The 20978-nt window shown below is 51.8% G+C and overlaps 7 protein-coding genes across 7 annotated transcripts; 4 read left to right on the top strand and 3 right to left on the bottom strand.

Annotated features, from left to right (window-relative positions):
* Positions 1-154: 154 nt before the first annotated feature.
* On the bottom strand, positions 155-3319 carry RPT1 (26S proteasome regulatory subunit 7). The gene is made up of 4 exons (XM_007811174.2): positions 3138-3319; positions 2984-3075; positions 2811-2925; positions 155-2755 (listed from the first exon to the last, which is right to left on the bottom strand). The coding sequence occupies exons 1-4, from the start codon at positions 3138-3140 to the stop codon at positions 1643-1645; spliced, it is 1323 nt and encodes a 440-aa protein (XP_007809365.1). The 5' UTR covers positions 3141-3319; the 3' UTR covers positions 155-1642.
* Positions 3320-3640: 321 nt separating this feature from the next.
* Positions 3641-5415, top strand: CCT4 (T-complex protein 1 subunit delta; the record flags this gene model as incomplete). The annotated part of the gene is made up of 4 exons (XM_007811173.2): positions 3641-3691; positions 3751-3802; positions 3856-4511; positions 4573-5415. The coding sequence occupies 4 exons, from the start codon at positions 3641-3643 to the stop codon at positions 5413-5415; spliced, it is 1602 nt and encodes a 533-aa protein (XP_007809364.2).
* A 372-nt stretch (positions 5416-5787) lies between these two features.
* Positions 5788-6335, top strand: J3458_003130 (uncharacterized protein; the record flags this gene model as incomplete). The annotated part of the gene is made up of 3 exons (XM_066117598.1): positions 5788-5874; positions 5936-6048; positions 6122-6335. 3 exons carry the CDS (start codon positions 5788-5790, stop codon positions 6333-6335), a joined length of 414 nt encoding a protein of 137 aa, XP_065977385.1.
* Positions 6336-6617: 282 nt separating this feature from the next.
* COX17 (Cytochrome c oxidase copper chaperone) lies at positions 6618-6964 on the bottom strand (the record flags this gene model as incomplete). The annotated part of the gene is made up of 3 exons (XM_007811172.1): positions 6618-6758; positions 6833-6888; positions 6940-6964. 3 exons carry the CDS (start codon positions 6962-6964, stop codon positions 6618-6620), a joined length of 222 nt encoding a protein of 73 aa, XP_007809363.1.
* Positions 6965-8327: 1363 nt separating this feature from the next.
* J3458_003128 (uncharacterized protein) lies at positions 8328-9464 on the top strand (the record flags this gene model as incomplete). The annotated part of the gene is made up of 1 exon (XM_066117597.1): positions 8328-9464. One exon carries the CDS (start codon positions 8328-8330, stop codon positions 9462-9464), a length of 1137 nt encoding a protein of 378 aa, XP_065977384.1.
* A 1128-nt stretch (positions 9465-10592) lies between these two features.
* J3458_003127 (uncharacterized protein) lies at positions 10593-13502 on the bottom strand (the record flags this gene model as incomplete). Its single annotated transcript, XM_007811170.2, has 1 exon — positions 10593-13502. The coding sequence occupies exon 1, from the start codon at positions 12180-12182 to the stop codon at positions 10593-10595; it is 1590 nt and encodes a 529-aa protein (XP_007809361.2). The 5' UTR covers positions 12183-13502.
* A 3152-nt stretch (positions 13503-16654) lies between these two features.
* J3458_003126 (uncharacterized protein) lies at positions 16655-19867 on the top strand (the record flags this gene model as incomplete). Its single annotated transcript, XM_007811169.2, has 1 exon — positions 16655-19867. One exon carries the CDS (start codon positions 16655-16657, stop codon positions 19865-19867), a length of 3213 nt encoding a protein of 1070 aa, XP_007809360.1.
* Positions 19868-20978: the final 1111 nt, after the last annotated feature.

Raw genomic sequence — 20978 nt, 5'->3', positions numbered from 1 at the left:
GCGGTTCTCTTCCCACTGCAGCCCCGTAAGAACCCGCTGTAATAGGACTGAATGGGCCTGGCAGATGCCTTTTGGCCTTTCAGCTGACAGGACGCTTGGCAAATGAAATGCCTGCAGCCTGCCTGCCTAGGTAGATACATCCCTGCAGAGCCTTGATTCTCCATGGGCCTTCTCTCTGGTCGTCAACTGTCACCAGAAGAAACATCTCCCCAACCTCCCACCTGCCTCCAGCATCCGACACCGAATACCTCACTGTTACAGATGCTTACTACCTACCAACCTATGAAGCCTGTTCCATACACCGTCTAGCATCTCGTTAGCTCACGCCACCATACGCATCACCCTGCCTCTAGCTCGGCGTGAAGATGCCGTATGTCGGCGACGGCGATGATTTCCAGCCAGCACGTAAACGACGATGGGAGGGTGACCCTGACAGCAATGTCTACCGGCTCTACAACGCAGAAAAACAACAACCAGACTTCTACCTATTGAACCGCGCGTCAGACTTTTCTGCCGCCCGCAAAATCCTCCCGCTCTCCTCGAAAAGGGCTCGCATCACCCACGAAGACGATTCTCTCCATCCCGACAGCCCTAGTAGCTTCGTACAAACGCAATGGCGGCGACTATCGCAGCAGAAAGTGTTCCAGGACCAGCCGGGTCTTGGAAATCGAGTTTCTGTGGCACCCAGTGCAGCACTCCTAGCCCCCTGCTACATATGCCACCGGAGACCGACGAAGAAATCCGACCTCGACTCGTTCGCAGAGTGTCAGGGTTGCGGGGAGAGGGCGTGCTTCGTGTGCATCAGAGAGTGCCACGGATGGAATGCAGACAATGACATGTCTGTGCTTTCGGAGCAGGAGGTGCTTTCGCGATCATTTCACATGGACGACGCGGACGACATGGAGTCTGAGCCACGAGACGGTCATCATGGCCACTCAGGGGATAGAAACAGCAATACACGGCAGCTTTATGGGCACTTCCAGAATGCAGGAAAAGATTCTAAAGGATGGGCGGCGTCGGGACACCGCTCCGTCGTGTGCAGCAGGTGCTGCGTGGAGAGGGGCCGCGAAGGAGAAGTAGTTTGCTTGGGATGTTTGTCTGGCATGCCCGGCGCTTGAAATTTACCAGTGACAGACGATCAAGGTTGGCTCTAACATTCTCTTGAAGTAATTGGGTGCAGAGTTACAGCCTCCATTTCACATCCGATTACATTCACGAATACATCATTTTGCTGGAGGGAATTCTGTGGATAGCGGTGGCTTGGGATTTCAGTCATGGGGTAATGTTGCCTTTAGTATGGATTTAGCGCGATAGGTACCTGAATCTATGTAAATATTTTACATGCGCAGTAGATAGTGCACAGACCATAGCGTCTGTGTAAACCGTAGATAGCATTTTCCTATAGGACTGACCTATACTGGATGTGACTTAATGTATATCCGTATTTATCGTGGATGGTTTGCACTATTCACCGTTTTTTAGACGATACCTGACATGACGTGGTGCCACCGTGAACGCCGGCTTCCATTAAACTTCTGCTAGAGGCATCAACAAGGTATCTAGAAGCGCAACCTTCCGTGTCATCTCCCATAGTCATACACCAAGGTTTCTAGTTTAAAGAAATACAAAAGATTCACCCGCTCTAGTTGTATTGCATGTAGGTAGCGGTCGAGTTGAACTTGAGGTTGCCCTTGATGACCTTGTCAACAGCACTCAAGAAGTCCTTCTCTGAAGCAACTTTTCTCCTTGCTCGGATAGCAAACATACCCGCCTCGGTGCACACACTCCTCAATTCTGCACCAGTAGCATTGGGACAGAGCCGAGAAATGAGCTCCCATCGGATATCTCTCTCCACGGACATACTCTTGGCGTGGATTCGGAGAATGTTGGCTCGGCCTTCAAGATCCGGAAGTGAGAACTCAATCTTTCGGTCGATACGGCCAGGTCTCATCAGAGCGGGGTCCAGAGTAGACGGTCTGTTGGTGGCGAACATGACCTTGATGTTTCCACGAGCGTCGAAACCATCCAACTGAGTGATAAGTTCCAACATGGTTCTCTGTACCTCGTTGTCACCGCCGGCGCCGTCGTCGAACCGGGCACCACCGACAGCGTCGATTTCATCAAAGAAAATAATGCAGGCCTTTTTCGTTCTTGCCATCTCGAATAGCTCGCGGACCATTCGTGCACCTTCACCGACGTATTTTTGGACCAGTTCGCTACCGATGACTCGGATGAATGTGGCATCTGTTCTGTTGGCGACGGCACGGGCACAGAGCGTTTTACCAGTACCGGGGGGGCCGTAGAGGAGGGCCCCCTTGGGAGGATCAATGCCCAGGTTGACAAATCGCTCTGGAGACAACAGAGGCATTTCAACAACTTCTCGCAGCTTCTCAACCTGTTCTTTGCAACCGCCAACATCGCCATATGTGACATCGGGCTTCTCTTCGACCGTCATCATGGTGACGCTTGCATCTATCTTTGGTGGTAGTGGCAGCATGATCTGATACTTGTTACGATCAACACCAACGCGCATACCCTCCTCGATATCTGTCGGGCTCACACGGTCTCCCAGCTGGACGACAAACTTGGCGATTTGCTTGACGTTAATAACGTACTTCTTCTTTGACTCGTCGCCTTTCTCGTCTTCGATAATCTTGGTACATCGTGCAACCTGGAACGGCTGCTCCTCGGACATTCGCTGACGGTCAGCGGCAACATCCCATAAATGCGGAGGGGCAAGACCAGTGTCGGACTCCTGCTTGATGTTAGATATGCGCAAGGCGGGGATTAGCGAGGGTGCCGGCTCGTACTTTGACCCCAATCTTCTCATCTACACTTTGTTGTTTGTCCTTGATCTGTTTCTCGAGCTTCTTGAGCGCTGCACCGTACGGCGCAGCGCCATAGGTCTTCAGAACTTGGATATCCCTGGCAAGCAGTCAGTTGGTAGGTCCCATGTCCCTTCATACTACCGGGCCGTTCGTACTCATCTGTCAGGGGAGTAATCTTTTTCTCTTCTATCTCGTCATCGGCAAACTTCTTCTGGTACTTCTCCCAGTTTTGACCGGTCGCGGAAGGCTAGTTAGAGTTAGCCACTGGTTGGCACAAGTAGCCTTAGAAAGTTACTTTGGGCAGCTTACCATGATGGAATCCGCCTGCAGGCGCGCGTTGCCGACGAGACGGTGTTAATTAAGAATGCGATCGGAGAGTAGTCAAATAGGTGGGAACAGAGAGACAAGTGGTACGGACGGCTCTGATGCGCTGGTAGATGCAAGCTTGATAGAAGGGAAGGCTGTCGAGAGTGTCGTTGGCAATGGCGATGCTGAGGGCAACACTCTGTAGAGGCATTCCGTAATCAGAGTAGGTTGCCTTGAGCTCCGTGCACGGACCCCATTGGAAGACAGGTAGCGCTAAACCATCTTGGGTCGCCACAGCATTTCCTGCCAAGCTGCACAATGTATATCGGAGCATGGATAATCTGTGGCCCGACACCAAAATTTCTGGAGACGGCCCATGGCGGAGTGGGAGTAGGGCAGAAGGTGGCAGGCCAGGCTGCCAACATCCCGCCATTCGACGATTCTGCAACACCTCAACGCAAACTACAGAATCAAAGAAACTCGGGTAGCTCAACTTCATCGCCACCATGTCAGCACCCGCGGTTTCTGCTGGGCAGTCTCAGAATGCCACTTTTAGAGTACGAGGAGCTCGCTGAGGTTCCCTAAGCTGTGAACCCCCCCGCTAACAAGCTCTCAGGACAAGGAGAAGCCTATGGCTGTGCGGTCGTCCAACATTGTCGCCGCCAGAGGTGCGAACAACTTCAGCCGAGCCTAGGACCTGAGTTTGCTAACATGTATACAGCTGTTGCTGATGCTATTCGAACATCCCTCGGCCCTCGAGGCATGGACAAGATGATTCGAAGCGGAAAGGGCGAGACAATCATTACAAACGATGGACACACTATGCTGAAAAGTATGTCGGTTATGCACCCTACCGCCAAGATGCTGGTGAATCTCGCTGGTGCTCAAGATGTCGAAGCTGGCGACGGCACAACCTCTGTCGTTGTCATCTGCGGTAGCTTGCTTGGTGCTGCAGACCGACTCCTGTCAAAGGGCATCCATCCCTCGGTCATCTCAGAGTCCTTCCAGCGGGCATCAGCTGCCGCCGTGGAAGTACTTCACGATATGTCCCAACCGATTACCCTTAGCGATACCTCTGCTCTCCTGCAGGCTGCCAACACCTCACTGTCATCCAAGATTGTTTCACAATACTCGAACCTGCTTGGTCCGATGGCTGTTAACGCCGTGACAAAGGTGATCGATGTCAAGACAGCCGATAACGTTGATTTGAGAAACATTCGAATTGTCAAGAAGGTTGGAGGCACTATTGAGGATAGCGAGCTTGTTCCTGGCCTGGTCCTGAACCAGCCAGTTCTAAAGAACGCCGGCGGCCCCATCAGAATGGAGAAGGCACGCATCGGCCTCATCCAGTTCCAGCTCAGCCCGCCCAAGCCAGACGTAAGCTCTAATTTCTGGAGACGAAAACGCTGACATATATATATACTTACTTTGGTTGCAGATGGAAAACACGATTCAGGTCAACGACTACAGACAAATGGATAAGATTGTCAAGGAGGAGCGTCTGTACCTTCTTAATATGGCCAAGAAGATAAAAAAGGCCAAGTGCAACGTTCTTCTTATCCAGAAATCGATTCTGCGCGATGCTGTCAACGACTTGTCACTGCATTTCCTGGCCAAGCTGGGAATTCTTGCCATCAAGGATATTGAGCGAGACGAAGTGGAATTCATCTGTAAATCAACTGGTTGCAAGCCTATCGCGGACATTGATTCTTTCACTGAGGATAAGTTGGGATATGCTGAATTAGTTGAGGAAGCGGAATCGTCAGGCTCGCGCATGGTCAAGGTCACCGGTGCCAAGGCTACCGGCAAGACTGTCTCCGTTGTCGTCAGAGGAGCCAACTCGTTGATTTTGGAGGAGGCGGAGCGAAGTTTGCACGATGCTCTCTGCGTTATGCGCTGCTTGGTCAAGAAGAAGGCCCTCATCGCTGGTGGAGGTGCTGCCGAGATTGAGATTGCCGCACAGCTGTCCAAGCAGGCTCGTAGCTTGACGGGCACTGAGGCCATCTGCTGGAAGGCATTTGCCGATGCTATGGAGGTTGTCCCTACTACCCTGGCTGAGAATGCTGGGCTGAACAGCATCAAGGTTGTCACGGACTTGAGACACCGACATGAGATGGGAGAGAAGAATGCTGGAGTTAGCATCAAGTCCGGCGGTGTCAACACAAACATCTCCAAGGAGAATGTCTTGCAGCCGCTGCTAGTGAGTACGAGTGCTATCGAGCTAGCTGCTGAGACGGTGAAGATGATTCTGAGAATAGACGACATTGCCTTGACGCGATAAGGCGGAGACTTGAGCAGGTTGATGTATGATAATATCTACCACAAAAAAGGGAATAGACGAAAAATTGGGGACTAAGTGATACCAGATGAATTGAATTGCCCCCTCGGTCGCTGCCTTTCTGCGGTAATGTGGAGTAGACGGATGTGATGCTTTCAAGTACGGCAGCAGCACCAGGTCGTTCCTTCCTGTTTGGTGCCTGACAGCCAGCAATCCAAAACCAGGCCCTGGTGTCTTGACCTTGTTTCCACGGAATTCCTCTTCTACAACTTGCACAGGATTTCCTATTCGACGTTGCGCGAAATCTGGACCTACGGCTCTTCTAGACCAATCCTTGGGAACGCTCACTTGTGAGCGCGTTGACGGCTGCCCGCCATGCCTCGACGAAACACTCGGAACCAATCTGGAGATGATTCTGATCCCAGTATCATTGCCATGAAAACTCCACAGCGTATCTACCAGGTAGATTTGTTGCCCGCAGATAACTTTCGATGACGACTGTGCTGATGTGTGTTACTCGCAGCTAAAACAGGAGCGAGACGAGCGGGCCAGAGCAATTATGGCCGAAGCAGAGAAGGCACTGGCATCTGTGAAAAAGCGAGCTGTGACATATCAGGAGGAAAAACGCCGAAAGAGGTAGTACTCGTCACCACTTGGGCTGGATTTTTTTTTTTTTTCCTTTTTTTTTTTGCAACTAATGACTGCCTAGCGCAACCAAACTCGCGCAGCAACTAAAGAAGGTCATTAAGCTTGTCGAGAAGAGAAAACAAATTGAGAACAAGATGCTCGAAGTTGTGGCGGATGTACATACTTCAATGCAAGAGGTTGAAGAGATGATGCTGGCAGGGTACAAGGGGAGACACAAGGAGGCGAAACAGGCTTTGAATGCTCTCAGTGCCAAGGTCCACCAGCGCAAGGAATGAATGACGCTCGGGGGATATCGTTTTATCAATTTTGCGAGCATTTACTCGATATTGAAGTCTACTGGTAGCATATCCAAAGGGACGAGGGTGCAAGGCAGTCACAGACACATAGCAAATCCCAGACGTGTCAGATATAATAATCAAACATTGTCGTTTGTCTAAAGAGGAGGGGGTATCCAATGCCTTGTATTTTTTTCCCATACACCGTCCAATGCACAAATAGTATACACGGGCGCTTGATGGCCGGATAATCGAGACGGAGAAGAGCAACGTCGTCTGCGATTACACCTTGTATCCGAAGCCAAGCATACAGGTCTTGTACTGCTCGACAAAGGATTTGCAATCGGCGGCGGGATCGGATGCCTTTGAGAATAACATGCACTCGTCTCGCTTGGACTTTTCCTCTTTGCACACGCAGCATGGCTGTGAATTAGGCGTCAGTTCATATCTATTGCAATCGGATTGACCAAGCTGGACAAGCAAGGATGCGGACCGACCTTGGGTTTCTGGGTGTTGTCGGATGCAGCGGCGGGCGCGGATTCCGCCGACGAGGCTGTTCGGAGAGTAAGTATTGGATGGAGTATAGAGATGACAATTTGCGTACGAAAGGAAATGGACTTGGCGTCCATGATGTTGTATTATAATGCGGTGGTGGAAGAGTAAGCGAAAGTTTGACGTTGACTTGTTGTAGATATTTTTTTTTTTTTAATTTGCCGTTGCCGGTGACGGAGGGTGCGACAGTTCTGGATGTCAAGTTTGGCGTTGGTAGAACAAAGTAGTTACGTAGTAGTTACAATAAGTTAGGTGGTGTATTTCTAAGCTTGGCGTGGCCAATCATGAGACTAGAAATTTGCGCAGGTACACCAGACATGTACCGCTTGCTGCTGGTCGGCAATCGGCAAGTTAAATTGCTGAAGATTGAATCCATACGGGAAGAGTGAAGCTATCTATGCCTTGCGAAAATGAGATTGCAGCTTTTGGTCATTCCGCTTGGTCGCCTTGGGATGTAGACAGTGTCGCGAATGGTTATTTGCATGCAGTTCAAACATGCAGTCTGCCGTGTCTGGTGACAGAAGCAAGCGAATCTGGATATCGACACGCAGATATGCGATGGGAGGAGAGGCGTCAATGACGGACAGCCGGAGTCATGGTTGATGCCTACCTGAGTACCTAGGTAGGTATGCGGCTACTGCTGCCTGCCACCAATCAATCGAGCGAGAGGCGCCGAGTCAAACTTGACCCTTGAATTGCATGTCAACGGAACCCGGCATCTAGATGGACGCAAGTCCGGCTGCCGCACCCGTTGAAAAGGGCGCCGTCGGGGGCGAACCGAGTAGCTCCATGCCCGAAGGCTCGACATGTGCTGCAACACGCGGCTCCAGGGGAAGAGAAAAGTGGCGTCGTCAACGAATGTGACTCAGATCACTTACTCACTCACCCCCATCCTACGCGCCGTTGAGCTTCTTACGTGGCTGCTCAACTCGACTGGCCACAATCCCCCAGTGGCAAACTAATCTCAATTGTTGTGACGACGCCAACGGCCCCCAAGCGGGCTGGAGGTATTCAAGAGCCTGAAGATCGGGGGTCCGGAGATGGCGTTGCATCCGACATCTGGACTGACACCAGGCAGGCCGCGTGTGGACGCGCGGCGACGGAACTTGCCTGCTGCCAATCGACAATGTGACAACCCAATATCGTCGCAAGTGCGTGACCGGCTCTGTAGGCATCTGCGTCGTTTTACAACCCCCAAGATGAAGCGGGCTGCGTTGGCCCTTGATTGCCTTGCCAGGCACTTACGTGGAGTTGTGCCTGGACCCAGGACGGTGGTGGCGGGCGTTGTAAGTGAACAAAGTATATAAGCATGTCATATCGCCCTGTAGATTTTGTTGTTTTCGGATCTCCTTGTTTCGTCAGAGAACCAGTCTCTTCAACTCATTGACAACCGTCCCTTTACACGCCTTAAAACACATAATCACTTGGCTCTTGGTAACAATGTCTCCCGATCAAGAACACAGCCAGCACCACCCCCCAAGCTTCTGGGACTTTATCCCGGGCTTTGTTCAGAACCGCCCAGGCAACGGTGTAGACCATCACAACCCTCAACCTGCTCCCCAATTCTCGGGCGGCTTCCCCTTTGGAGGGCCGTGGCATCACGGGCCGCCGCCTCCTCCTCCTCCTCCTCCTCCTCCTCACCACCATCACGGCGGACCACCTCACTATCCTCCTCCTCCAGAAGTAGGAGGCCGTGGTCCCTGGGAAGCAGATTTTGACTGGAGCCAGTGGTATGGCCACGACCACGACCACGACCACGACCACGACCGCCACGGCCGACATTCCCGTCGCCACGGATGCCGTCGTCGTGGCCGTCACCACCGACACTGCGACCAAGGCAGCGACGAGGAAGCCCAGCGGCCCAGCGTCGAAAAGGAAGCCCCCGAAAAGGGAGAAAAGGGAGAGTCCCCCGAGACCATGGACGCGGACATGCCCGACCCCGAGGAAGTCGCCCCCGAAGACGGCGAGCACCCGCCTCCGCCCTACGGCGCCGGTCGTCGAGCCGGCCGATTCCACAGAGGAGGCCACGGCTGGCGACGCGGAGGCCGCGGTCACCACGGTGGCTGGGGCGGAGCACGACACTGCCCCCGAGGCAACTCGCTCGACTTTTCCTCCATGATGAGAGGCTTCATGGACCACCCGTTCTTCCAAAGCGTGCGCGACCAAGCGGAGCGCCACCGCAGCGGCAACGTCGACGACGCCCGGCACGACGCCGACGCCTTCCAGCCCCCCGTCGACGTCTTCAACGCCGAGTCGGCCTACGTCGTGCACGCCGCCCTGCCCGGCGCAAGGAAGGACGACATCGGCGTCAACTGGAGCCCCGACTCCAACACGCTCAGCATCGCGGGCGTCGTTCACCGCCCCGGCGACGAGGCTTTCCTGCGGGGCCTCGTCTCGGGCGAGAGGAGAGTGGGCGTGTTTGAGAGGAACATCACGCTGCCGCCGGCGGGCGTCGTCGACAAGGACAGCGTGGACGGCCTGGGCATCACGGCCAAGATGGAGGACGGGGTGCTGGTTGTGGTCGTGCCCAAGCTGGAGAGGGAGTGGACCGAGGTTCGCAAGGTTGATGTTGAGTGATTCTGAGGCGTCTGGGCTGTCCTGATTTTCGACTTGTTTGTTGTATACTGCCGTGGTTGTAATGGGTAGGGATTATGTCTTGACAAAGGAATCAAGGGAGAAGACAAGAAAAAAAAAAAAGAAAGAAAAAAAGACCTTTAGAAATACGAAAAATGAAAAATATATACTGGCTTTGATATTCCTTGACTGTCATCTTGGAGCAACTTTTGATATGAGATACATGTGACATTAAATAATCCCCCCCTTTCACTCAACACTCCCATAGCCACGCACATGAACCAAAAACCAGTCCACTACGCTGCCTTCCAAAAGATTTCGTCGACCAGGGCACGCACTTGACGTACAAACACGTGAACAACAGCAAGAACGTTGTGATGGGTGAAATTTCAATTTCCAAACGGGATAAATATTCTGTCTACAAATGACGGAACAATGCTACTACATCGCCCTCGTCGTTGGAAGTCTTAGACAAAAAGAAAAAAAAAGAGAAATAAATAACGAGTACACGGCCCAATTTCATACTGTCGTGTATCCCATTCTCAAGAATAGAGTGTTTTCGCGCCTGAGCCTATGCTATGGGGGTATATGCTAGAAGATTAGGTTTAAACAATGGGGTATGCGAGGTCTTGCGCTGTGTGCATAGTATCATGCAAGTGCTTGTAGATGTGCCACAAAACAACCTGCCTTGCTTGCTTCGTGCCGAGTTACACATTGCATTGCAATGCAGTTTTGTTGCTCATGCTATGCTGGTGCTGTGCCGTATGCTGTGTTTTCTACCGCTCACCCACGAAGAAATAGATAAAAATAACAAACTTGCAGGCTGCGCGATGCGATGAATTCAGAGGCCCGAAAAGACAAAGAGGCAAAAAAAAAAAAGAAAAACCAGAGAGAAATGTGCGGAACAGCTGTAGTGAAAAGGCGTGGCGTGAAAGGAGCATGGCTTTGCCATTAGGCCTCACTCCCCGGAATACAAAGGAGATTGCCCATGCAGACCCCAACAAATCCAAAACGACCGATAAAATAAGAAAAAACGCTTTAATATCAACTCCGGGTATGGTGGCATAAGTCATAATGCGCTGTTGGAACTCTTCTGCTGGATTCAAACAGAGGAAAGAGTCAAAGTGTTTCCTACACCAGCTCGCTGGCAATCTCCTCCCGCACATGCTTGCACCACTTGAGAATGGCGGTCTCAAATTCTTGCCATACTTCAGGCCCATTGTTGTAGACAATGCCCAGCACGTCAACCTTGAGCATCACCTCGAACCGGAGTTCAGCCGCCTTGACCCAATAGCGGAGATTGTCAGCACATCGGTATGGTTTCTGCGTGTCGGTATGGAAAGTAGGTATGGCACCAAAGCGCCTTCTAGACTTCTTTACAGCAGCGTTGTGCAGCTTGACAAGTCGCAGTCCGTTCTGCAAGCTGCGGAGAAATGGCGTTGGGCACTCAGATGCTTGGGATAGAGGTGTCCAGTCGGGAAGCGCTTCTCCTTCAGGATCCAATGACAGGAGAAATGCCTTCTCTCTCTCCACCTCTCGCCCAGTCCAGTCACCATCGAGCCATACCCAGCTCTTTCGTTCCGCTTGTTCAGCAGCCTCAATTTCCCGTTCCTTGTCTAGAATATGGAAGACACTCTCGACCCAGCCGACCATTGTCTTGATTTCATCGTCTCTCAAGCCGCCTTTGAAGTTTCTGGTGGCCATTTGCTTCAAGACTTCCATCACAGCCAAAAGGTCGGCCCGAATCTGCTTCTCAGATTTGATATAGTCTAGGCGATCCGGCATCTCGTGAGCAGTATAGTACATCTTGGCAGCTCGGATGGCCAATGTCACCACGTCGAGGATGTGCATGCCCTGCAGTTCATACCAGCCCTGCGTGTTCTCCTCGGGCATATTGGGCAACTGGGGCGCATCTGGAGTTTCTGGATATGATCCAGCTTTGCGGGCAAGCACTTCATCCAGGGCCTTTTGGGCATCTGTCAACGATGTTTCCAACTCCGCCTTCAACTCGTCTATCGTGGGAGGCTTGGGAATCGGGTCGTCCCTCTGATGATACGTGCTGACTGTTGGAGGAAGCATTCCCGGGTCCGACTCGGCAAAGCTATCCTCGAAGTCGTCCTCATCAGCATCCTCTGCAGGAGAGCCGACAGTGACGTTTGTTTCCATGCCAAGGCTTGAATGGTCCGGGTTGCTGCCCACTGAATCGTATGATGAGTCCACGTCTATGCCAAGAATCGTTGGGTTAGAGCTTGTGCTTTCGAGGACCGACAAGTCCAGAGTGGCACGCTGATTAGGCTTCTTGCGCGCGAGTTGACCACCCTTGCCGTCCAAGAGGCCGGTTCTGGCAAAATAATATTGCAAATGAGCGATACTGCCCAAGCACATGACGCTATCCCTAGATCTGGCACTGGCAGCAAAATCCGTCGCTTGTGGTCGTACATACCCTCTTCTTCGGCCCTTGCTATCCACACTGTGGGTTGACTGTCTGGAGATGTTGGAAATATCTGACAGCCGCGATGACCGGAAAGATCCAGAGGACTGGCGAGAAAAGAGCTCGCCACCCAGAGAATCAGGGGGGCTCAAATCAGTTGCTGAGGTATGCGACATGGACGAAGCTGTTGACACGCATCGAGACAGCTCGGGGCAGGCTCCAATAGCCAGTGTGGGAGAAGTCTCGGGAGACACGGAACGGTGGATCTGATGCTCATTGACGGTAGTCATTGTGGGAGCCCAAGCGTCGCGTCGTTGTCGTCCTGGTCGAGGTGGGACTGGGAGGACGGGGATGAAGAATTGGACCGCTGGCAGCCTTGACGTTGGTGTAGTGCGTAAACAGTCTGAAGCTCAGGATGCGGCTCGACCAAGCGGCGCAAGGAGCTCCAGGCAGCCGTCGAAACCAGGCGCTCGTGGTGCTGCACCGGACGGTTTAACGGGTGGCTGCGTCCTCAACCTGCGCCGGGAAAGCGAACAGTAGGGCAGGAAGGTGAAGATGACCGAAGACCCGAGAAAGGCCAGCGTGGATGGTTGTGGTCAGGGGTTCCGCGGTCCAGGGCCGGCCGATTGCAAGCGTGATGAAGACGTGTGGTGGTTGGCTGATGAACGTTTAGACTCTGGAGCTCGAAATTGCGTCCCGGCAGCGTCTGCCTTCCCCAGATTCGCCAATGTCGGCCGCGGTAATGTTGCCAGCACCAATCGCGGCGGACCAGGGTGACAAGGGCCGGTTACAGCTACAGTTACAGTTGATGTTTTGCTGGTGATGAAATCAATTGATGGCGTTGACTTTTGCGCGGTGCGCCCTCTGCCAAGATGCGTATGAGGCCGGGATCCGGGATGCTGTATTATGCAGAAAGGGAGACGCACGCAGACAAGACTTTTTTTTTTTTTTCTGCCTTCAAGTTAGTCTGCCCTCGCGGAATAATAACCCGCGCCCAAATCGCTTGCTTGACCCGGTTCGCGACCGCTCGTTCTTTCTCGTCGACTGCACAGGGGAAGAAGTAACATAGATGGCAGGCGTTACCTGACCATGTCTCCGGTACGGAGTCGTACTACTTAAATGCGCCCGGCAGGTTGCTCTCGGCACGACCCAATGTCCATTATTAAATCACACATCACACGCTGCTGCCCACCATGCCTACCCTGCTCAACTTGGTCTGTTGCTGTTGTGCTGTCTGTGTGTCAACGGCGTCATATCCCGGGGCAACCTGAAGGGGCCAGCACTGCAAGCCATGGCTATCAATGCCATTGACACACTTGACACATCACAACGGTCGCGGTTGGAATGCCACTTGAATCTTGCGGGGACAGATGGGTGGAGCGGAGCTGGGAGCCGACGACGACGACTAATTGTGCAAACACCGATCGAGCCGTTCGACAACAGTGTTGTCGTGACATGGAGTGGACTTGATGTTGTCGACGGAGGCCAACGCCAGGCATCTCGGTAGTCATGTCCAAGTAGTTCTGACCAACGTGCATCTTCCGCATCTGCAGCCTGGCGCAGGGACAGATGACGTGCATATCGAATGGCTTCTTTTGCCAGAAAGCTGCCCCTTTCAGCCGCAGCTCCCCAAGGTGCCAGATCAGATGATACGTAGCTTCCTGGTGAGACAATTGCCAAGTGCTTCGTAAAGGGGTGCAATCAGTTGTGAGGCATGAAACATTGTCCTGCTATTGAGAGCATTGCTTCCGGTGTCGCTGGGCTGCTTGCTGGAGCCGAGCTCTCATTTACTCCCTACTCTGTCCATCATATTCCGGGCTGAGTACGGAGTACAGGCGCAGAAGATGTGCTCCATGGAGTGCTTATTAATAAAACAAGTACAATAGGCGCCGCCAAGGGACCTGATCCATCAGAAGCACCTCAGCGGTACGGAGCGAGTGAGTAGCATGTCTGTAATAATGTTGCAAACTGCAGCTTGATACAAGTGTTCCCGACTAACCGTGCGCTGCCTTGGCCTCGAGCAGTCGAAGTCGAGATATTCCTGTGTTTCTCGCGTCTCCCCATTTTGAAACCGAAGGGCTCACCGTGATAAGCTCTGTCATTTACGTACCAGACAATTCCCGTGGAGAGTCTGGGGGTGAAGAGTAAAAGCCCACCTCATTTCACAAGGATGTGGGTAATTAAAGACAAGACACAATTGTCACTCTGGTGCATCAGTCTTCTGTTGACCTTGTTATTATTAAAATATTGCACCGAGCAAGTCGATGCCAGGCGAATGTCGCCATTCAGTCGATCCCTTTGAATGTGCGAAGGTGCGTTTGCTGCATCGGCCCCATTTTTCTGCAGTACCGTGCAGATAGATACCTTTTCAGTAACAAAGTCAAGCTGGTATTATATCCTTTAGTGATAAGTAAAAGGTAGTGTTTTATATATGTAAAGTTATTAACACTTTTATTATCATGTAATTTCTTAGTAAAATTAAGTATACTTAAATATAAGCTCTCTTATTAGGTGACATCCTGGTGTATACAGCAAACGCACCTTTGCACATTCAAAGGGATAATGCCTCAAAGTACGGAGTACTCGGTAGGCACTTGCTCCTACGCTCACTTGCATATCCCTGGTTCCATGTGGCGTCAATCAACTGGCCTATTACCTACCAGGTCTAGCAGTTACTAACTACTAAGTAGATGGAACAAAAACATCTGGATGGCGCCAGGCCCCAAGGCATGTACCCACCGGTTCCTGACTACTGCTTAGTATAAGCGCATTAATGCCAGGAACATGGCACATACCTCTTGGCCCCAAGTGCCGAATAATACCTACCTAGGTACCTAGATAGGTAGCTGGGACTAGTCTTATACTTAGTAATAGTTCAAATGTTACAACATCCCTACTTATGCAGGGCGATATGGCCAGTTGGCAATACTTGTGCTCCGTAATCAAGCAAGCACCAAAGATGAGTCGAACACGTATGCCGTACTCCATACTCCGTACATATGTACAATAATTATGAGAGAACATTGAATGCCCAATCAGCCAACCTTTCAAGTACCTCTAGGGACCTACTGAATTGGTCAACAAGAGTCTGGACTCGTCTATACGCAATGTTGCACTCGCAATTGCGTTCATCTTAAGAGCGAGATGCAACTCTGGCTGCGCGTATTCGAGATACGCTCAATCATACATTCAGGATAAGTAAGCCGAGCAGGTCCAAGGCGCCATACGTGTCGTGCGCAATTTTACGCCAGTGCCCGAATATTTTAGCTGCGGCGTGTTTCAGCTCCTCGGCTTCTGTCATGTCTGTCCATTTTCCCATTTCCCTCTCTTCACACCTTTGTCGACAAAATGGTCTCGTACCACTCGAATCCTGTCGCACAATAAAAGAGCGGCCAGAGGAGGCGTCAATTCGGGTTGCGCTGGCACCCACTGGTTCTTTTAACACCCCGGCGAAGGCAATTCCCTGTTCTCATAAAATATTCTGAGCTAGAACCTGGACGGTAATTTATCTTCCGTGCGGGCTCCGTCTCTCGCTTTTTGCTTCCTTTTCATCCCCTCTCGTCGTCTTTGGTATTTTTAATCGACCCTGCCGGATTTGCCACTTCCTTTATTTTATTTTATTTCTTTTTTTGACCGCTTCTTTCCCTGACCTCCCGATTCGGTCCTGCTCGTCCAATTTTTTTTTTTTTTTTTTTTTTTTTTTATCGACAGGAAAAGAACCTCTACCCGCTTCTGACCCTGGGACACGGAGTCGGAAGGAAGGAGGAGTCAGCAAGCAAGCAAGCAAGCAAGCGGAAAGGCACGACCAGCGAAATTGGGCGAGGCCCAATCAGCGCCATCTTCCAATTTTATTCTGCTCTCATTTATTTGACCGACATTCGAGTCTTATTGATATTGAAGCTTACGCACCCCTGATCACCGTCAGGCTCTGACAGGCCACAGCAGACGAACCATACTTTGGGATTGGGCGAGGACTTGGGACCAAAAGAAGAAAGGGCAGGCATTCTTTGTCTCCCACCGGCTGCACGCCTTGAGCTGCACCTGCATATCCCCGGCAATCTCACTGCACGACCTGCAGGCGACACATGCACTGTTTCTGCGCGTCGCTGGAGACGAATCCCACCACGGAACTACGGAGGACTTGTTGTCAATCGCAATTGATCCCAGTAACACAAACTCGACCACTTGACTGGGCTACTACTGGACTCTTGCTGGACTATCACTGTTCATCTCGTCAGATATTCATTCACCTTCCGCACACCACTCTAACCGATCGTCCCCTCACCCCACTTTATTCTCTGGGTGCCCGCCGAGCTCACCTACAGACATCAGCTTCCATTCGCAAGACCATCGCTCTCGCAACGACTGGCCAAGTCGTGAAGTTCATCTTACATTGGAAGCCCCTGCTGGCGCCAATTTTGTTGGGCTTGGTCGACATACCAGTTTCCTTCGTCATTCGACTGCAAGGTCCATTCCTCTGGCCGCAGTTGGCCAGCCAGCGCATCAGGGACCACTGGTCTCATGACCGGGGGCGTTTTAAAGTACCCTCCGTAATCGATTGGCCATCGACATTTTACGCTTACTGAGTACAAGGCTAGGTCCTGTCAGGCCTCGACGCCTTCCGCGCACTGCCGCATTCTCCACTCCATTGTTCCACTGGTACTTGACGCCTTGAGTTGAAAGCTGGGTGGTCGCCACAGAGCCGCGTTACTTGTGCCTGTGGTTCTTTGCTCGCTGGAGCACTCCTGAGGCGTCATCTAACATGACCTCCGACGGACCGGTTAGTGGTGTCATAGTCCACTCTGTCCACATGCCCGGCTCTGGTGTCGACGACGAGGAAATTGCTGTGGCCTTGCAAAGCGAGGAACCCGAATATCAGCAACCCGACCGCATCAAAGAGCAAGACGAGAATGAGGTGTTCGAGGTCTTGAGCTTTGCTGATGTCCCTGCCAACATCTCTGACCTCCCAGCACCACGTGGCCCGTTCCCTGCCACAGCTGCATCTACCATCGGTGCCACTGTTAGTGCCACCAGCGAAGACGAACCAAGCACCCTCCCCATTCCCTTAGACACGCCCGCCTTAAGCCGCAGCACCACAAATAACACGGTTCGTAGCACCAGCAGCGGAAGCTTCACTAGCAGTACAGCCAACAACCCTAACAACCCCAGCTCCGCGTACGCACGCGTACCCGGTCCGGCCCTGCCTCATCACCAACCTCCGACTTCTGCTATCCGCAAAACTTCTCCAGGTCTTGCTGCGAGACTAAAGGCCCTCGGGTTTGGGACCTTGAAACAGACGCCTTCGGTCCCCACACCGCATCACGACCATATAGGTCGTCTCGACGAACAACAACTCCGCCAACTGGACGAAAATCACCAAGCCAACTCTATCACCTCGATTGTTGCTAGGCGCGGTCGGCCTTGGAAAGGCGCAGGCGCCTCCACGTCGGCCCTGCTCAATTCGACGACTGAGCCCATCGTTACCGCTAAATCGCCTCAGTTGCCCGAGATCAAAACGCCAGAGCCTCTGGCCATGGATACGCAGAAGTACCGCCTGCCGGACCACACCAATGGCAATGGCACCAAGGTAACCCTTGATACACGACGCGAACATATCGAGCGTACTACTCGCCCCTCATCCCCTCCGGAAACTTGCCCTCCTCCTCCGCCCCCGAAGGATACGCCACCGCCCGTCACGCCTCCCGCCGTCGCGTCTTCGAACGAATATGTTGCTGGGCTAGATTCATACTTCACGCCAGGTCATAACCGACCCGGCTCTATATACACATTATCTCGTGCTTCCTTCGCGAACCAACTGGCTCAGTTGACGTCACTTCAACTGCCGGACGCCGAGACCCTGTCCAGCAAAGTTTCATCTATCCGAACAGCTCACGTAGCCGCCAAAGCTCTCATCAATGCCTCCGAGCAAATACGAAGTTGGATCTCCAAAGCACAGGAAGTCATTGGTGGACTTGATAGCGAAGATGACGTTGAATGGGCTGCTGCTGGAGGCCGAGAGGGTCTTGAAGACGTTGAGAACGCCATCACCCGTTTTGAAGATTTGATCAATGCCTATATTGGTGCCATTGAGGAACTGCAAAAACGAAATGATATTTCTCATGTTCCTTCAGAAGACCTAAAGAAGGCAGTTGCACAAATGGAATTAATTGTTGATGAGTGGGCTCACATCCGTGCCACCCTGCAAAGTGTCCGGGTCCAAGTTGAGATTGCAATGGAATGGGAAGAGTTATGGAATAATGTCTTGGGAGATATTCAGGGCGAGATGGACGAACTGAGCAGACTGGTCTTTGAAATGGAGGAACGCCGTCACAAGAGTGTTGTTGCTGCTGCCGGCGGCGATAATGTCGATATTGGTGATCTCGAGAATATTGTCGAGGACACGGCCCCAGCTGTTACTCGGCTGCAAGCCCCTAGCCGCTTCAGTCTGCCCTCAGTGCCCATGAGCCCTGGCTCCCCTGGCACACCCAGTCTTTCCCAGGATGACTCTAGCCTTTTGGCCCTGTTTGCCAGGATGCAGCCTCTGCGAGCATCTCTAGACTTTTTGCCCATGCGACTATCCGTGTTTGAGGCCCGAGCTGAAAAGTCTTTCCCTACAGCATGCGAGGAGCTCGAAATGCGTCGCACTGCCCTGGATGGAAGCTACAAGAAGCTGGAAAAGGATGCGGAGTCGCTGCGAAAGGAGTTGGGCGAGGACCGTTGGGTTATTGTCTTCCGTGGAGCTGGCCGTCAAGCACAGAAGATGCATGAGTCTGTTCAACGGTCCTTGCTCAAACTTGGTGACGCTATTGATACCGAAGTACATTTACAAAGCCCACCCACTATGATGAAGAAAATCGAGAGCTACGAAGCCAAGAAGACACACTACGGTCCGGCTATCGAACGTGTTCTATCCATCATTGATAGAGGTGTCAAAGACCGTTTAACTGTGAACGGCGAGATCCTCCGTCTTCACACTGATATGCAGACTCGGTGGGAGTCGCTAAAAGCCCAAATGCAAGAAATGGATGCTATTATTGACGATATCCAGGCAGACAGGAGGAGTCAACAACTGCGAGACTCTGTATCAAGTATGCTCTCCAACGACAGGTCGACTGTAGGGAGTGGGCATGAAACACCGGGAAGCTCTCCGCCATCGTCAGTCATTATGAATTCTCTTGGCTTCGATCCACAAACACCTCTGGCCAAGGGCAAAGGACGTTCTCCGGCCCTCAACAAAGTTTCTCGGTCAACTGGCAGAAGACACTCATCCTTGCCCGCTCCTTCATCCACCCTGAACAGGAAAACAGGCCCTAGGCTGTCAACAATTGCCAGCTCCTCTGCTGCTACTCCTGCTACCAACACAAGGACTCCTGGGCGTCCGGGGGCCACTGCTGGCCACAGGCCACCTTGGAACGGTTCAACTAATACTTCAGACATTGACACCGGACATCATTTCAAGCCTCTTAGCTTGACTATACCGAGTCCTTACACAAAAACGACCCCGAACAACCAGCGATCGGTTTCCGCTGCCACACCATCGTCGGCATCAAGACTCCCAACTCTTAGGGGGGCCTTTTCTAGGTCCGCTTCAGAGTCACCACAAGTGGACAACACTCCCTCCAGAGGCGGTCATTCTCGACTATCATTCCGTGAGCGACTCACATCACCTGGGCCTTACTCTCAGCACACTCTGTCCAGGCCGCGATTGACTTCGCAAAGCTCCATGTCTACCCTGAACTCGAATCGCCGAGTCTCAATGCAGCCCACTGGCTCTGAAAGTGCTGTGGAAGAAAGTCAGTTGTCGCGTCCAGCAAGCTCGCTAGCTTCTAGCCATCGGCGAACGAGTTTCCTGCCACACCTCAAAAGAGAAGGGAGCACAGGTCGCAATAGTCCCCAGCTTTCTACTTCCAGTCGCCCCTCTACTAAGAAAGTTACTGCTGAGCCAAAAGATTCAAAGCCACGTTGGCGTCACTAGGAAGAGTGACGACATTGACTAAACGTAATTGAGCACCTTTTATTGCCAAGTTTGTTTGCGTCGAGGACTCATTAGCATAAACTTGAGCCAGCAGCATGCCCTTGGACTGTATGGAAACCCGGAAGGCTGAACCTGTGAACCTCGTTACGGTCACATGAGTGTGTGCACGACTTCTCTGAACATTCGTGGAGTGGTGCACTAGACGATAGATACCACACAGATGAACCAACGAGTGCATGGATGAAGAAGATATCTTTGGGAAACAAACGAGCAACCGACACTCCTCTATCACTCTTTTATTTTTACTATATATTTGCAACCACACTTCCTCCAACATTTACATTCCTATCTAAGCAAGCGTGCCTTGACTTGCAATTGTCTCCGTTCACTCATGTAGGCGGTATCATTATCATCAGCTTTGCTTTCCTACTGTCAGCCAGCTCCTTTTGACTCACGTGAGCACATTTTATACTTCATCTTAAAGCCCGAGTTACATTGCTACTCACTTTTTCTGTTGTATTCTGAGCTAGCTCTGCTACGACTACGAGATCAATGTTGCAAGGAAGGGGATGCATGACGGCATGATGCAGTTCGACGGAGTTTGCGTGGTGAATAGTGATGGGACCTCATATACCCAATTCCCATCCCCTTCTTTGGTCTACTTGCACATATTGCCTTCGATATGAACCGTTGTTTCCTCCTGGGGAACGATGCTGGATAATAAAACACGTAATTTCAACTGCTTAGTTTCCTTTGGTGCAGTGTGCTACTTTCCCCACTGAACGAGCTTTTGATGCGGAGAGTATCATAGCCATAACCAATTAATATACCATGTGCGCAAAGCCCCTTCTGGAAAAGATTATTTTATTTGATTATTTCCACATATGTTCGGCCAAAAAGGGCCGCCTATGGCCCAAATAAAAATGATGGATTCCACAATAGGTAAGCAGAAGCCGATGATAATTCTGCCCTATATATATGTTCTCTGCTCTCATGACGGCATGCATCTCATACACTGTTATCGTCAATTCTTATCTCCCAAAGCAAACAAGAGGGTTACTCTAGACTGGCATCAAACCAATCCCCCCACCACTCTTCTTGACGATTTTCC

This window comes from Metarhizium acridum (genome assembly GCF_019434415.1).
Source record: "Metarhizium acridum strain ARSEF 324 chromosome Unknown scaffold_13, whole genome shotgun sequence".
In the NCBI taxonomy this organism is placed as follows: domain Eukaryota; kingdom Fungi; phylum Ascomycota; class Sordariomycetes; order Hypocreales; family Clavicipitaceae; genus Metarhizium; species Metarhizium acridum.
This window is presented reverse-complemented; position numbering and strand designations above follow the sequence as displayed.